This window comes from Physeter macrocephalus, chromosome 13, assembly GCF_002837175.3.
Source record: "Physeter macrocephalus isolate SW-GA chromosome 13, ASM283717v5, whole genome shotgun sequence".
Classification (NCBI taxonomy): domain Eukaryota; kingdom Metazoa; phylum Chordata; class Mammalia; order Artiodactyla; family Physeteridae; genus Physeter; species Physeter macrocephalus.
The window spans coordinates 80850329-80867605 of record NC_041226.1 but is presented as its reverse complement, the minus strand read 5'-3'; the positions used below and the strand labels follow the sequence as shown (position 1 = coordinate 80867605).

The 17277-nt window shown below is 56.0% G+C and overlaps 1 protein-coding gene across 10 annotated transcripts in view; it reads right to left on the bottom strand.

The window, feature by feature from the left end:
• Positions 1-348: 348 nt before the first annotated feature.
• ATP11A (ATPase phospholipid transporting 11A) overlaps positions 349-17277 on the bottom strand; it is a 114430-nt gene continuing 97501 nt past the window's right edge. Inside the window, exons 17-27 of one of the 10 annotated variants that reach the window (XM_028497696.2) lie at positions 16637-16739; positions 16238-16383; positions 15615-15674; positions 15024-15151; positions 13010-13145; positions 12515-12538; positions 7556-7621; positions 6792-6895; positions 4670-4835; positions 1266-1369; positions 349-455 (exon numbers count right to left, since the gene is read on the bottom strand). In XM_028497696.2, the coding sequence (XP_028353497.1) occupies positions 1277-1369; positions 4670-4835; positions 6792-6895; positions 7556-7621; positions 12515-12538; positions 13010-13145; positions 15024-15151; positions 15615-15674; positions 16238-16383; positions 16637-16739 (1026 nt within the window). In that variant the 3' untranslated portion in view covers positions 349-455; positions 1266-1276. Of the gene's footprint in view, positions 456-1265; positions 1370-3213; positions 3301-4669; positions 4836-6791; positions 6896-7555; positions 7622-11921; positions 12408-12514; positions 12539-13009; positions 13146-15023; positions 15152-15614; positions 15675-16237; positions 16384-16636; positions 16740-17277 lie in introns of those variants that run through there. The other 9 variants (XM_028497689.2, XM_028497690.2, XM_028497691.2 and 6 more) reach the window with 9 other exon arrangements.

Genomic DNA, 17277 nt, shown 5'->3' with positions numbered 1-17277 from the left:
GTCCTGGGGTGTCCGTGGGCTGGTTCCGAAAGCAGAGGTTTTGGGGCCCGGGCGGAGGGGCCAGACCCGACCCCGCCTGCAGGGCTCAGCTGCGCTTCCCACGAGGTCGCGGTGCGGCCTCACCTGGGGCGAACGGGGATCCCCCGCAGACGTCCTCCTGCTCCACGGGGGGCACCGAGGGCTCGCGTGCGTCCCGCCTGGTCGCCGCCCGGGGACGCCTGTCCTGTCCCCTTCACCGTGCGGCTCTTAGCGGCTGGACCCGTGATCCGTGCATCCGGTCTCCCCTCGGGCCACGGGAGCAGGGTCTCTAGCCGGTGGGGACGCGGGGGGTGGGAGAGGCTGGGCAGGAGGGGGCCCGGCGCCCCCCGCCCTCCCAGGGCGCTGCCCAGGGCTGGGGTCTACAGAGAGGCAAGAGGGTGACTCCCGAGAGGTGGTCCTGACACCAAGCACGTGGTCTGTCGGGAACAGAAAGGACAGAGTCAGTGCCGGGACCCCGCGAGGATCCCATCGAGCACCCGTCGTCTGACCCGACGCCCCGACGTGGCCGCCGCCCTTGCTGCCCCGGTCTGGGCTCCCCTGAGCACAGCTGGACCAGACGCGGAGGAGGCGTGTGGACCGTCCCGGCTGCGACCGTGCCCCCTTCCTGGGTCCACCGTCCCGCAGAAGACACGCGTGAAAACACGAAGCCCCTCCCTGGGCCCGGGCTGGCTGCGGTTTCTCTAATGCGGATGCTGACCTCGCCCTACCCAGCGCCCCCAGAGGCATCTCCCCGGCCCACGCGCGCGTTCGCATCGAACGGGCAGGGAGGGGAGGGGCAGCCGGGCGGGAGACGCCTGCTCTGGACACCGAAGGCGCTGCTGGACGCCTGCCCCAGCCAAGGCTCGGGCCGCTCACTCCCGAGCCCCTTTTTTACTTCGAAAGGTGGTCTTTCCTGATGGACCTTTCAGGTGAAGCCATTCCCACCACCACGGACGAGAATGAATGAACTGTGCTCTGGACGCCGAACACCAGACACGTGTGGGGCGACATCCGCCGGGAGCGTGCGCTGCACACGTGTGCAGGCGTGTGCGTGCGTGTGCACGGCACGCAGCCCACGCGGCCGGCCTCTTGGGCGGGCCACTCACCTGGGATGGAACCCACGTGTGTAAAGGCCTCTCTCTGTGACCACGAACCTAACAGACACGGCACAGCACGCAAAATTTTGGAGGAAAAGCGCGCAGTCAGCAAGAGCACAGCACACCGGGCTGCCCGCGGGCGGCCGTTACCTATCCGCCAGCTACTCGCGCCTCGGCCGCGGCGCGGGGTCCGTCAGGAGAGGCCGGTCAGGGCTTGGCGCGGCGTCGGCCGGGGCTCGGCGGCTCGAGCTCCTCTGCAAGGCGAGGACAGACACTGAGCCCGCGGAGGGGAGGCCGGGCCACCGGGGAGGCTGCTGCCCAGAGTGGGGCGTTGGCTGACGACCTTGCCCGCTCCCCGAGACCACCCCGGCACGGCTGGGCTCCCCAAGAGGGCACCTGGCCCCAAGGGAGGAGCCCTGTGCCCGTCCCTCTGTCCCGCTCTGTCCGCCTGCCTGTCCCTCTCCGTGTGCCTGCCCGACGCCCTCCCTCGGCCCCGTCTCTGGTCAAACAGAGGAGTCCCGGCCTGAGACCAGAATCTGGGAGGTCCAAGGAGTCACAGGGCCAGGCATCTGAACACTTGAGATTTTCTAGTCAAACTGTATGAGTTTCTCAGTAACAAGGAGGAAGAGAATTGTAGGAGTCGAAGAATCACAAGTTTGAGCTGCAGAATGTTCTCTGGCGAGGAGGGGGTGAAGCAGACAAGCGCTGGGGTGGCTGCTCTTTGCAGGGGCGGAAACGCACACGACTCTATGTGCAAATGGAGGTAGAAACCAGAAATGCACACGTATATATAAATGACCTACGTGTGTACACACACGGTGCCTGCCATGTTTTTCGCTTTAATAGGACAGGTGAAAAGAAAAAGCCATCCATCTCAAACGCAGTACGTCCCACAAAAGGGCTAGTCAAGTGTTTGTTCCTCCCAAGTTTTTCAGAAATTGGACGGTTCTCCAGCAACAACACGTTGACCCTGTGTGTGCCCGGAGCGCAGGCTCCAGGCACCCTGGGGTCACGGCCGCGGCTACGGACACACAGAGCTCAGGGCCCGTCTCCAAGCGGCCAGAGTCTGGCTTCTGCAGATCAACTCTAAATGAACTCCATCAGTAGTCAGAGGATTTAGTTTTAGCGCGGAGTTAGCATGATTTAACCGATCTCATAAGCACCTCCTGTGACTTACTAAAATGTTCCTAATAATTTCACCCTGAATGTTTTCAAGTGTGTGAACAGCAAGATGAAATGATGTAACTTATTCTAACAAACTCTGATGGCATCAGATTAAAAGGATTTCGATCACCAATAATTACTTGAACTTAAAAAATGTACCATCCTGCTAGTTAAAAACAGTGCTAAAGCTGTATAGCATAGGAACAGTTATTAAAAGAAAAAGCCTTTTTTTTTTTGCTTTAGGCATCTTCCCATTAAGCAAGCTGCCTTAGTAAAGCGGTAACACCAAACGCAGATCTTCAGAGTGTGCCTGATTCGGAGCACACAGAAACGAGGCATCAGGTACACAAACAACTGAAAACTGATACGCTGTGTCCCTGAAGCCTCGGCTCTGGACGAAACGCCTTCGATCCCGGGCGGCGGCCACAGAAAACGGCGTGAATGGCTCTGTGTGCCCGAGAGAGAGGCGCTACGGCCCTTGAAGGCAAGGTCAGCGCCTTTTTCTAAAAATGATCAGACTTTTAAAAAAAGGTAAGAGGGACTTTGGTAAAAAAGTTGACCCCAAACACGTCTGTCCTGGCTTTGTCTGCAGCCTGGTGGCACGGCCTGAGTCTGGCCTGTCCGGAGGCCCTCAGTCCCGCCTGCAGAGCGGGCTCTGGGACGCAGGAGCGGCCCCCCTGCCCCGTGCGGGGACCAGGACCAGCCTCGCGGCAGCCGCCTACACAGAGGGGCTCTGACGCCCCCCAGGGACACGTACAGGCACCGGTCCGTGGTCAGTGGCGCGGACGGCAGGAGCCCGGCACCCCGCATCCCCGACGCCAGCGGCCCAGTGCTGCCCGGGGCGGGCCTGTGAGTGCGGCTCCGAGCTTAACCGTCAGCCCCGTGCGGTGCTGCGACCAAGTCCCAAACATGCAAAAAGACAGAAAAGCGTCACCTTGTTCCGTTAGAAAGTCAGACCGCTGGAAGTCTGAGAAAGCATAAAGACGGTGGGCTGCTCGACAGAAAGGCACTGGTTCCTAGTCTGCCCGTCCCAGAGGTCAGAGGTCAGAGGTCAGGAGGCCATGCACATCGTTAAACAAGGTGGTTATTTGGGCAAAGAGGCCGGAAGACGAAAGGAACGAAGAAGGGAAGAGAAAGAAAAGGCGGTGAGTCCGGTGAGACGGCGGCAGCCTCCGGACATCCGTGCAGCCACTGGAAACCAGGCCACACCGGCCCCCGCGGCCGGCCCGGCCCGGCCCAGCCCAGGCGGGCGGAATCCCTCCCCTCGCACTCCCGCCTGTGTCCTGCCCGGAACAGCCCCGGACAACTGTGAGCAGCTCGTAATGCAGTTGTCAGACGTGGGCCTGCACTAAGCCCTCCTGCGTCTCGTCTGGGCACTGACTTTACAAACCCAGCAGAAGCCCCAGGGCTGGGGCACTGCGCTCAGCATTGTAAACCAGCACCAGGGATCCGAAGGCTGGCCCACCCGAGCCGTCACCTGCTGGGAGGGGAGCGGGGGCAAGTGCCGTGACCGCGGCTCCAGCCCCCGGAGGTCCACCTGCTTTCCACCTCGAAGCCGGCCAACAGCGCTTGGGGCCTGAGACCACGGGGCCCCTGAGCTCCTCAGAGTGGCTCAGCCCCAGGACATGCCACTCGCCCTCTCCTGTTGTCACCCCCCTCCTGTCCCTCCCCACCTGCGTGGCCCGCCCCCTTCACCTGCACAAGCACCTTGCGCTACAGGTGAGACAAGCATCCTGCAGCAACGGGCCCTGCTGTGGCCTCTGCCCTCTCACTAGCATCCTTCCTCCTCCTCCTGAGGCCTGCACCTCCAAGGGCAAGTCACAGGGGTGAGAGGGTGGGGGGGGGTCACAGGGGTAAGGGGACGGGGGACACCCCCTCCCCAAGAACTCCGCGGAGGGCCAGAGTGCTCTTGGGAAGCTCTGAATACCATCTCTGTGTCTGATGCCAGTCCGGGCATCCTTTGTATCTCTCATCTTTCCTGAATCCAGAATTCAGCTCGTTGGCTTCCATTTGGGAGTGTGGAAAACAACAGCCCTACCTACTCACAACCAGAATTTCCCAAAATAAATGCTAACGTTTGAGCCAAATTCACCATCCCTAAAAATAATGCAATTTTACCGTCAAGGTAATGATTAGTTAAAAAAACTTTTAAAAATGTACACAAAACAATTTGCCTTTTGTACTGGCTTCATCTTTTTCTCTTAATCTTTTCCTTAGTTCAGGGACTAGACGCTCAAGTCTAACCACTGGTCATCTAGGTTCAGGTGTAAAACCACGTGTCATCATGGAATTCATTAGTAACGGTGGACCGACCGCATTTCCAAACCCAAACCTTTCCCGCTCCCCTTTCTAAGGCCTGCCCGCCCCCACGGCGGCGCCCGGGGCGGTACCTGGACTCGCTCGGTGGCACTGGGCCACAGCTGCCTGCACAGCACTTTCTTGAGGACGTCGGGAAGGAGGCTGACGGCGACGAGCAGGACGATGGCCAGCCAGGCGGGGCCGCTGGACAGCATTTGTATGAACACGTAGTACATCCTTTGATAACTGAGGAACGGCCTGCAGCGTCGAGGGAAAGAAGAAACGTAACACGATGGCAGGAGAAACACCGAAATCCTGGTCTGTTTTCTCTACTTGCACGAAGAGCCCATTCATTCTGGCAGTTTTCACTTTTGTCACGACAGTCACTGGACAAGCCACCTAGCCTGCCTGCTGGGACTAATCACAGAAACACTGGGGTGTGAGCTTTCCCCGTAACGCTGCATGTTAACGCACGGGAAAAGGAGAGGAATTCTACGAAGTCACCCCAAAGGGGAAAATAAGTCCCCAAAGTTCAGTTCCAGAACAGCGGGAAAGATTTTAAAAGATGAAGTAGAGGATTTTTTTTGTACCTTAGGATCATATCTGCGTAACAGCTATTGATATGGAGAAGATACGCAAGCACGCGTATCTTCACGCATTCGTACCTGCACGCGTCAGCAGAACGAGTAAATACTGAAAAAATTATGCCATGATATTTTTTAAAAATTTTCCATAAAAATACAGAGAATGAATGACTCTCCTGCCAGGTGAATCACAAAAGCCTCCGGAAAGGGGCGGCGATGATGCCAAACTTGAGTCACACAGCTTCACGGCGGCTCCGAGGCCCCGAGGCCCAGGCGCCGGCCGGGGAGCTTTCGGGAGAGCCTCCCATTTACGCAGCCGCTCTGGAGACCTCGCTAGAACCGCAGGTATCTTGGGCCTGGGCAGGGCTGCTGGAAGCCCACCAAAAGCTGGTCTGCTTTTCCTGGATTTCCTGGTCTCCAAGAACGTGCAACGCACGGATCTGGCCACCGGGGGGTCAGCAAAAGAGCGGGTCGTTGGGTGGGCGTCAGCTCAGCAACCTCCACGTGGGGACCTGATGGACCGGGGAGCCTCTCCCCCATTTCAGGGGCCGCCTGCCCCTCCCGGGAGCCGAGAGCAGCACTGGGGACGCCAGGTGGAGGGGACACTGCTTCCGGCCTCCCGTTCGGCCAGGCTGTGGTCCCGGGCCTCACTCGCCTTCCCCCAGTCCCAGCCCTGCTCAGGAAATTCTCCATCTTACGGGGGAGGTGGAAACGTAAACGGGAGAATTACAGGTAAATCCGGCACACGCTGTGACAGGGGAAGGAGCAACTGCTTGGGGGACCAGGTGGAAATGCCCGCCTGGGAGGTGACCCGAGGGAGGAGTGGATGAGGCTGATGGGCCGCCGGGTTTCGAAAGATGAACAGGAGCTCACCAGGCAGGCCAGTTAGAAAGGACGTCGGGGCAGATGCAACAGCGCCGGCCAAGGCAGGCTTGCGGCAGACGCCAAGCGCAGCCGCCTGCTGCCCTCGTCAGGCCTGAGCTCTGTATCGCAGTGGTCTCGAGACTGCTTGTCTTGTTTGTGTTCCACTCCCAAGTTCACTTTCAACACAGCAGCCACGGTGCCCTTCCTAAAAGTGCAGTCGGACCCGGATGCTCCTCTGCGTAAAATCCTCGCTGGCGGCAGGCTGCGCTCTGGGTCCTACGTGGCCGACAGGCTGGACCTTCCTTCCACTGCCGGGCCCTGCCCCAAGGTGTCTGCACGTGGGGCTCCCTTCCTTAGGAAGGGCTCTGTCTGGGGCCCGACTGCCTCGGCCCAGGGCCAGCTCCCCTGGCGCACCCACCATGAGGATGACAGTGCTTTTCTCCCAGGTTTCCGTTTAAATCACAGCTTTTTTTGGAGAGGCCTTCCCCAACCTTTGATCTGAAATAGGTCCCTTGCTGTAGCGTCCGGTCTGCTCCTCCCCTGTCACATGTATGATGCAGCGTGTCTCCCCCACTGAGAACCTGGCGGAAAGGAGCAGGGACCACACCCTCCTCGTCCCCTGCGGCCCCCCCCCCCACCGGCCCTGGCGCCATACCCCTCCCGCACACAGGAACGAGGTCGTACAGATAACGAGTTGTCAGCCCTCGAGGAAAGACACCGCAGGACTAGTAACGTAATGATGATTCTATAATTATCAACTCCATACCAGATAACTCCTCCCCAGAGGAGGGAAAAGACGACGTAGAACAGCAGTGACCCCCAGATCACAAAGTGGTTTATCCAAGTCCAGTAGTGTGTGTCCAGCGCCAGCTGAAAGAGGGAAAAGGTGACTGATGGTGGTGTTACCTGGGCACGGCCCTGTGAGCCCTGACAGCTGGGGAAGGAAGCCAGAAGATAATGGAAACAACCCTAATTTTAGCCAAAATGCCTACATAAACCTGTTTGGGAAAAACACACTTTAGATTCCAATGGAGAGAAAGGGCTCCCCACGGCCTCCGCGTCTCAACACTGCCGGTAACTCTGCCCGGATCCCAGGGAGATGCTCCCACGGGGCGACTCGGGCGACGGCTCGAGGAGCCGGTTATAGCTCTACCCAGGACGTTGCTTCAGGATTTTCCAAGACGCAGGTTGGTAGGATTAGGGACCTTCATAATGACATTCCAGGAAGGATCCGACTCGACTTGAAAGAGCTGAAGTTTCCACAGTACATTAATCTGTTCCAATTACGATGCATTTTGCTTATACTAGGGGTGGGGCAGATCGCCATTTAAAGGAAGTCTAAACCCCATCCCTTCATACAGAATAGGCTCCTTCCCTCCTTCACCTTCTGTGTAATTCTGACCTTTGCCCCTCGGGGCCGGGGCCGAGTTGGTGGCGGGGAGAGGACCCCGGCAGGGCTAGGGTTAGGGTCACGACTCGCTAGGAGGGCGGACTGTGCCCGGAGGAAGCACGTCAGGTCAGGGGATGTACCTTCAGGGTCACCGTAAACACCATCACCGTGAACACCAGCGTCCCGAAGGTCCAGTTCCCAAACACCTGTGGAGACAAGAGTCCACGTCGTCTCCCACTAATCCGGATCCTCCTCCTTCGCGGCCCGCACCAGGGGCAGAGAGCACCTCCCACCGTCCCGCCTGGCACTTCCGGCCCCAGAGGCGCGGAGACCCCGCGACGTCGCCACAACGTGGGAGGGAGGCCGGCCGAGCCCGGCTCGCTAGGCCCCGGATCCCGCAGCATCGCCGGGGCGGGGGGGGGGTTCCCGGTGGGCGCCCCGTCCTTCCTGCACAGCCGCCCCCAGGGGTGCCCCCTCGCCGCTCCCGCAAACGGTGGCCCTGCTCGCCAGCCAGGGCAGGACACGCCTGAGAGCTAGAGTCACGGTCTGCAGGGGGCCGACCCCGCTCTCCCCGCTCGTGTTTCATGCGGACGAGACCTTCACCCGGCGGCCCAGCCCACGCTCGGTGGAGCGCGGGTCTAGTCTCTTTTCAGCTCAAACACCTGTCGGCTCGGAAGGCAAACCACTGCTGGCATATGGTCCTGGGAGCGGAGACAGCAACAGCCTGTCCCCTGCAGGCGGCATCACCGGGCGGGGGGCCCCGTGGGAGTCACGGAAACGGAGGACGGGGACACGACAGAGCTGCACAAGGGCCCGGGGCAGGCCCGCGGCCAGGACCTCGGACACGCGGCGGCCCCCGGACGAGGCCCCGGCGGGATGTGGGCTCGGCCAGCGGGAAGCACACACGTCCGACCGGGAGACAACACGTTTCTCACCCACAGACACAGACACAAGCAAAAGGCAAAACAGCAGCCACTTCAGAGTCTTCCCCGTGGGGACAGACCAGCCTCTGGGACATGTTACTGTACAAGAGTTATCGCCCCCGAGATGTGTACACCGCCTAAGAGCCGACCCGTTTCGGTGTGTCGGGTTCTGGGAGCTGGGCCTCTCAGAAAATGTTCCTAGTCCTTCCTTAAGCGAAAACAAAGCTTGATGTCACAAAGCATTACAGGCTGGAATAAAAACTGCCTCCCGCAGGGTTAGTTTTCAACCAAAGAAACGTCCCTGCACGCGACTCCCTTCAGGCGAGCGTGTGGGCTGCAGGCCTTGGGAGGTGTTTACCGAGGCCAGAACCTACTTGCAGAATTCCAGGAGAAAAACCAAAGCATCAGGACTTTTGCAGGAAACAGACTCAAGGCCCCTCATCGCTTTATCCTTCGCTTCATCAGCGTGATCAAAACTGGGCTCAGATCCGCAGCCACAGTGGCCCCCCCTGGAGGCGATTCTGTCCCCGAGGTGGGGGACACCTGCAGTGTCTGGGGACACTTCGGGGCAGGGGGGCTACTGGCATCCAGCAGGCAGAGGCCAGCGGTCTGCTCACTGCACCGGGGCAGCCCTACAACCAAGAACTCCTGGCCTCACCGGCAACGGTGCCCAGGCTGGGAAACCCTCAAAAACAGGGCTCTCTCTTCAACGCTTCAGGTCAGGGGCAGGAAGGTTTACCTCTGAGGTGGGCTGCAGCTTGGCAGTGGCCAGCAGGGGCAGGAGGGCGCAGCACCTGCTTCTTCTTCATTGGAAGCTACCGTTTTTAGGCAAAAACAAAAGGTGAAGGTGCAGGGAGGGGGCAGCTGTGAACCCCGCGGGCACCGTCAGCTCAGCTGGACGGGCAGGAGCCCCCAGAGCCCTTGTGTTCGCCACCCGTGCCTGGCAGGGATTCAGAGGTCTTTTACACAGCTGTTAGATGACAGCAAATGCGGGCGTACAGTACAAGTGGCAGAGTGACGGGGCACCTCCAGCAGCGTCGCAATTGGGGAAAAGTCTCAATCACTCAAATGGCTTCTCCTCTCTTCCCGAGACGGGTAGGACGGCGCTTCCCAAGGCACTGCCGAGATTCCTAGGATTCTGGTGGGTCTGGGATCCACACCCAGCCCAGCAAAACACAGGGCGTGAGTTTTACAGGCGCACAGCAGCAAAGCACAAGCACCCTGAATCAGATCCGGGCATTTGGGTTGGAACCTGGGCAAGGCTGCACACCTGCCCACCTTCACCTGTGCCCTCTGCCAGCTATCGCAGCTCACCGGGAGGGGAGATCACGGTAACACCGCCATAAGCTCCTCTGGGGTTCCTTATTTAAGGCAGCCCTCAGGTCAAGCTGATAGTCAAGGTATTATTGAATTCGTTGGCCATTATTTCTATGGACTTCGGGGGTGATTCACTGGGGCTCCAACCCCCTTTCTCAAAGGGGTGTCCTGAGGGACAGCCTTTCTCCCGAGTGACATCAGCTCCCCAGCCCCCAGGAAGCCCCAGGGCTGATTTCCTGAAGTAACGCGTGTCTCGTGTTTTCTCAAGATCGCAGTCACAAGGAACATCTACTACATTCGCTTCCCGTGCTGATTGGGAACCTCTGCTGAGTGGCTGGTGCTCTCGTCCTCAGCCCGCTGGGGACCGCTCACGTTCCAGCTCTCTAGATGTTTACTGGCTTCTAGTACAACGCGCCCCAAACTTTCAAGCGTTCACCTAGGAACATCCCGCAGTTCAACAACAATAAAATAGTCATTGTCTTATATTCTCACTTGAGAAATAATACAGCTCTTGATGTCTGTGCAGAAAATGCTCCACAAGTGAATTTCTCTTTTTCACAACTTATCAATGATTCAGCTGTTCTCAATAGATCCACGAACATGCCTACAGAATGATTTAGGTCTTTAGGGGTCACCTCCCAACCCTCACTAGAACAGGGCAGCTAAAATGTCCCACCAAGAAGACACGTTCGTCCTCCTTGGAAGGGGACAGCGATTACTGTTATCATCACCGAACCACCTGCTGCCCAAGACCAAGGACATCGCCAGCCACCTGCGGCTGCCCTTGACTTACAGCTTTTTTTGCAGCTTTATCTGAATTACTACAGAACCAGCTACAATATCACTTTTGGTTTTGTAAGTGATGCAGCTCCCTAACCTGCCAAACAAACAAGAATTTAAGAACCAGTGATCCAGAGCGAGAAGGCTCTGTGTGGAGCCCCCGCGGTACCGCAGGGGTCTAGAGTCAGACCATCGACGGGGTGCACTCGCCACGCGTGGCCCTGGGGCTCCCGTCCTCCTGGTGATAAAGCTCTACCCTGGGTCCCCGCAAGGGTCCCTCTGCTTTGGTGCTGGTTCTGCTCTCACGCCTCTACGTCTTTAGGTTGTTTATCGTCCCCCGAGCGCCAGTGACCCAAGGCACAGCTGTGGACAAACGCCCAGGTCCGGCAGCTCACTTGGTACGACTGTCCCGCATGCTGCTTCCTGACATCACCGTGCGTCTCAGGAGATTTTCACGTGACAGGATGTGCGTGGCCTGTGCTGACTGTGTTCCCAAGGGGGCCTCAGAGCTCCTGGCCCGTGTGCACAGGGCCCCAGTCAACTGGCGTTTTTTCTACCTCACTCTCCCTTCCTGTCATCGTTTCAGATTCTAACCAACCCTTTTGTCCCATAACAGCTGAGCAAAGGCACAGAGGTGGCAGGCGGGGGAGGGATGGTACGTAACCGTCTCACGGAAAAGACCCCTTCTAGACGCTGGGATCCGGGTTCCATGGGGGCTCAGGGCACCCTGAGGAGCGAGCAGCAGAGAAGCAGGAAACGGCAGAAGCCCTTGGCTCACGGGAAGGGCCTCAAGGCCCCCGGGCCTGCAGCTCCGACCACAGCAGCGGCAGGAGGAGATGCGGCCCAGCCTCGGGCCGGGAAGGCCCCCCAGACCTGCATCCGAGGCCACTCGGGCGACCAGCTCCTGTGTCCAGGGTACATGCCCCCTCCCTGCTCACACCCGCCCTCTCGTGGGCTTGCAGAGCAGGGCCAACCGTGTCACCACGTGATGTGAGCGTCAAGCAATTCAGCAGCTGCACATGGTCTAAAACACATACCCTGGGCTTGAGCTCTAATTCCTGACCTTGTACAGTATTTATCTGTCTGAATTTCCATTTGCTCGGCTTTAACACCGTGAAACTGTCCGACTGAACGAGCGACAGTGGTGAAGCGAGGGTGACGCCTGCAGAAGCGACTCATTGCCTGGATCCTGGGACCACGGATGCTCGGGACACGAAGTCTGAGCCCTTGTGCTAAGGTACGTGTGAGGTGCTCACTTAAAACGGGGCCCACGAGGAAATCTCACTAAAGATGCATAAGAGCAACCTGTAAGACAGCTCGACTCAACTACTGATACATTATGGCCTGGTGGCACCCGGGAACTATTCTACTAAAACTAAGACAAAGAGTAAATGCTTGAAAAACGTAAAGAATTTAGAAAAGTGCAAGAAGACTTTGAAAAATCCTCAAGATCAATTTAGGAAAAGTTGGTTTAAGTTATAATGAGAGATAACAGCACCTTTCAGTCACAAGAAAAAAGAAACAGACAAATCGATGGGCAAACACACAGCAAGACTCTGAACTTCAGGCCAACCACGCCGAGGGACAAACGGGCGGAGAGGTGTCCCATCAAACAGGACATGCAGTAAACCTCTGTTCACAAGCTCCCCTTCTTTACGTGGACCCTGGGACATCAGGCCAGAAGCAGGACGCCGGGCCCCGGGCCTCTCGATATTCTCCAGGCGGCGGGGTGGAGGTTGGCCACGATCAAAGCAGCACCCCCTCCGGCCTCGCATGCCTGTGTGTCTTCCTACTTACTTAGCTCAAGGGAAGTCCAAACAGATCAAGTCCACTTAGAAACATCACTGCCCCCGCTGCTGGTCCCCAACATGGAAATCCAGGGAGTAACCTCAGCAACAGTGACCCAAGTGGACACACAGGTCTCTGGGACAACCCCAGTCCTACAGACGTGGGGCAGCGACTAACAGCATCTCTACCGACAAAGCACACAAAGGGAGTCACGTTGGAAAATATTTTCGAGAAATATTTTATTTATAATGCACTCCAAAAACACAAAGGACACACCCACAGATTTCTTACCATGTGTGTGTTGGTGGTCACTATCTGAGAGTGGGAAGGAAGCCATGGCAAAAAGAAAAAAGCAAGATACAAATAAAACAACCCCTAGAGATTATGCAAAAAACTAGAGCGCTGAACGTCTACCAGGAAACTGTAAGTCTACTTGTTGCAAAGGAAACAGATACTAAAGGACGTGAACAAACACTAAAATGGGTTAAATACTAAATTATTTCCCGTATTTAATAAGCCACGTCTCAATGATCAAATCGAACCACTAGATATATAGCTAATGGTGAGTGAGCTACAGAACTAAAGCCTGGAAGCCCTCAGGAAGGGCGTCCTTACAGGCGGCAGAACTCTGCCATCACGTCCCTTCCATCCAGCTGGGGGGCAGACACCCAGACACGGTCCCCACGGGCTGTGCTGAGACTGGGCTGACCCGGGATCGTGCTGGATTCGAGCTCTATCCCCAAAGAATCCCAGAGCCACGCTGACACGACCCAGTTCCGTACTGACCTGTCCGTTGCTGGTCACGGTTGTGTTTTCAAACATGAAGTAAGCACCGAAGAAAAACACCAGAGCATCGAACACGCCTAAGAACGTCCAGTAAATGAACACCCGCCAGCGGAGGAGAGCATTCTTGGCGATGTCTCTGGGGGAGGCAAAGGGTGGGAACCTGTGATCGCGTCCACGCACATGCGCCCACTCAGCCCCCACTGTGTCCACCGGCCCTGCGGTCGCCGTCCTCGTCCGGGGGCCCCTGACTCGCGGAGAGCCCCGAGGTGGCAGAGCTGCAGGGACAGGAGGAGGAGGGCCCTCGGAGGGGGCAGGGCCCCTACCGATACCCGCTCAGCCAAGCCCCAAAAAGCGGGTCCTGGAGAAGCCCGGCCGCGAGCACGGGGTCCCCGGTCTCCCGCCTGGGGTCACCCCGCACAGCCAGTCCACGTCGCGGCCAGACCCCCACCTCCACCTGTCGGCTGGCCGGCACACGCTCTGAATGCACGGAGCCTGGGGGATGCCAGGTGGGCCTCACGACTGACCACGCCCCCGAGCCACACGTGATGCTCTGCGGCTCCTCCGGCCACACCGCCTGCCACTTCGCTCAACACTACACCTGGTCCCAAAGGCCCTGGGACAGCTTGTAGCACAAAGCTGTTGTAACCGAAACCATCACGGTCAAAGCACAGCAAGAAGGGAGCAAACACGCTGAGGTATGAGGGGCGACGTCCCCAGCCGACACAGTGGGAAGGGCCAAGAGACATTAAGTTTGAGCTTCCTGGGAGCAAAAGCAAAATGCTCTCCAGACCTTGCATTTTACTGCATACGATATTCTTGAACAATTTCTGCTTGAATATTTTATTTCTCAAAGTGGGCTGTGATATCACTACAGGAAGAAAGATGCCAGCGCTCACACTTCTGCTTCTGAAAGTAAGGACACAGGACACAGGGACATGCTGGCATCCACTAATGACAAGACCGCGGGCTTCCTGGACCAGGCTGCACATTTCACGATAGGACTTGCTACACCTGTTAGTTTAGTTCAATAAGACAGAGAAGCTGCAGGATTCCCTCCGGGTGTGTGTCTAAAATGGTATGTGTTCTCCTATTTTCTTAGACTTATTCCTGTGTCATTAAATGCACGTGACAAACTCAGAGCTTGCTTTTTTTTTTATCACCTACAGGGATTATTTTGGACCCCAACACTTCAAGACCCCATTTAATGGCTAATGATTCTGATGTAGGCCGTGGGGCTGGTGAGGTGTCTTGACTGTGTGGGCACAGGACTCACACACGTGAAAAGCCTGCACAGAATTCAGTGCACACACACGTGAGTACACGTGTGCACACGAACAAGGACCAGTAAGACGGCTGGGTGTGTCGCGTTGTTGCCCTGCTTGTGACCTTGTCCTGCGGTTCTGCAGGATGGTCTGTCTGGGGAAATTGGATAAAACTTCACAGAATCTCTCTACTATTTCTTACGACCACATGTGCATCTAAAATGTTCTGAAAATAACACGTTTAACTTACAAAGCCACAATAAACGGTGACACACTGAATCGGCCAAAGATCCTGGGGTGCAGTTCTAAAATAGCAGAAAAATCTTTTCCTTGTTATTAAAAATACCTTTCAGCAGAGAAGAGCACCCTGAGATCAAATATGTTAACTTTTCTCTTTTCTCACTGAATGGAACCTACTTGGACCTGCAAGGATCATTTGGGCCATAAATCCACTGGGGTCACAGGGGATCGAAACTCTCACCCCAAGTTCTTTCATAATCATTGAAAAACACGGTAAAATACAAACTGGCTTAACATGTACATTCAAACGCAACATAAATCCTCTGTCTGAATTTGGAGTATATTCACTTAAATTACATTGCTTCCTGCTTGAAGAATCTCCTGTGGAAGCAAGTGTGTCAGCTGACACTGAATCGTCTGGTTTTTAAGTACTTCAACCAAGTATTATCTGGATTCGCAGTAGGGCTGCCCCGTCCTTCTCCGTGTCTACAGCGGCTGTCTGCTTGAGGTACCTGTAGAGGGCAGGGTCCCTCTTGAGCGTGTCCATGGTGACGTGCTGCTCCATCAGGCTGTACAGCAGGATGGGCAGGGAGGTGAAGCTGATGTTGTACAGAGTCAGGTAGGCAGTGTCGTACAGGGTCTGCAGGAGCGAAAAGCCACGTGAAAACAGCACCCGGGCATCTTGACAAGATTTTCAGATAATTTGTTTCAATACGCCTGTGTAGTTTTCATTTACAAAGGCCCACAAGCGTGAGCATTCTAAAATGCACACAGAGCCATTTTTCTACAGATGCAGAAGGACAAGGACATTTTTCAAAGTGTCATGATGTCGACTAGTCTGGATTAAAAGCACAGCGGACCCACCCGGCCCTGCCATTCCAAACCTGCAACAAGAGAAAGTTGCATAAAAGTTTGCAATTCTGATCGCCACCTCTAAGCTGCGATTCTCCCTGGTCCTGGTTGCTTTAGATGAAAGCAGATCGGCGACGGAACGGGGGTCATCTGGCCTGCGTGCCCTGCCGTCCACCCTCTGCCCACCACAGACACATGCAGGGAAGCAGGATAAGGCTCAGGTGAGCTCGACCTCAGGAACCAGGACTCACCTGTTGTGAAAACCCACAGAAGAACTGGTATAAAAACTGAGGGAAAATGAAGCAGACATTCTGAAAGACAAGTCACACGCCTGTTAATCAAGGGCACGCTGTAAGAGGCGTCACTTTTCCATCCCGCCACAGAGCTTGGCCACGTGACACACTCTCCCTGGGCAAACTGCCCCCCGTTCTCCAGCAAGACGGGCAATGGCTCTAAAACTCTTTGCTCATCTCGGGGGCTCCCACAGTGCACACGGGACCATTCTGGTCACCCTGAGATCAGACAGACTCAAGGAAAACTGGTGGCAGAGAAATGAGGCGGCAACGTCGGTGTCAGTACAGACAGGAAAGAATGCAACCGCATTAAAGAAGAAGAAACTACTTCAAGGAACTATAAAAGAATGCCCCTTCCTCAAGCGTTTTACAGCCCGTATCTCACTGGTTCCACATTCAGTTTTGAGACTGTGCGAAGAGAGCTGGGCGCTTGCTCCCGTGGTCCTACGATTACCCACTTCTTTCTGACAGTCACTTCTATCCATGGACAAATCACCCCCCGTAGCCTCGGGGCATCGTGACAGACGAGCCATTGATCACACGCTCTGAGACGGTGAGAGGGGAAAGGAAAGCCTTCGTACCTTATAAAAGAAGTACTGCACAAGCTCAGATATTCGAATATAGTAAAAGTGCCCATGAACAAGTAGCATCTTCTTTAAGTGCTTAAATTTCGGTATCGCATAGTCACTGTTCCTCGCAGCCTGGCGACCTTCTTTCCCAATGATGCCTACGAGAAGGGAGCAGACGCGCTGAGCAAAGCCTTTCTCAACACCACGCAGGTGGACACGGACACAGGCAAACAGGGGTGAGGCTGAACCGTGACTGTCGGATTTCCAGTCACGGACACTCTGGGTCACAGACAGTGTCCTGAACGTGCATCTAAATGCTATGGCCCTGCCTTGGCTGTGTCCTTTCTCGCCCAGCTGCATGATCAACCCGGGTTACCAAGAGGCGCAGGGAAGCAGAACCGAGGGGCTTACCTATGCCCACGTGGGCCTCTAGGATCATGCTGACGTCATTTGCGCCGTCACCAATCGCTAAAGTGATAGGGTGCTCTTTTGAAAATTTGATTAATTTAACAATCTGGAAAAGAAGTAAGTGCAGATTTTATCGTCTCTGTTTTATTTTTGCAAAGGTCATTCACTAACTAGGCAGAAACGACAAAGACGTAAAGTTAGTCAAGGAAAAATGAAACAACTATGTGCTTAAAGTCAATTATTTATCATATGCAGTCTATTTTATTCACTTAGGATAAAATCTTTTTCACGTTGAAAGCGAAACACACTTAAGCAAAAGCAGCTAAGAAATGACTGTAGTAAGATGAGCTGAGCAGGCTGCTGGGCAAACAGGACGGAGAGTGAAACCCAGGAAGTCATTTGCAGGGGCCGCTCCTCTCGACTCCTTATGTAAACGTGGGGGGAAACAGATTTAAATATATGGGGGGAATGTGAATGCTGCATTCCAAGCTATCTGGTTTCAAGCTTCTATTTTTTTTTTTTTTTTTTTTTTTTTTTTGCGGTACGCGGGCCTCTCACTGCTGTGGCCTCTCCCGCCGCGGAGCACAGGCTCCGGACACACAGGCTCAGCGGCCATGGCTCACGGGCCCAGCCGCTACGCGGCA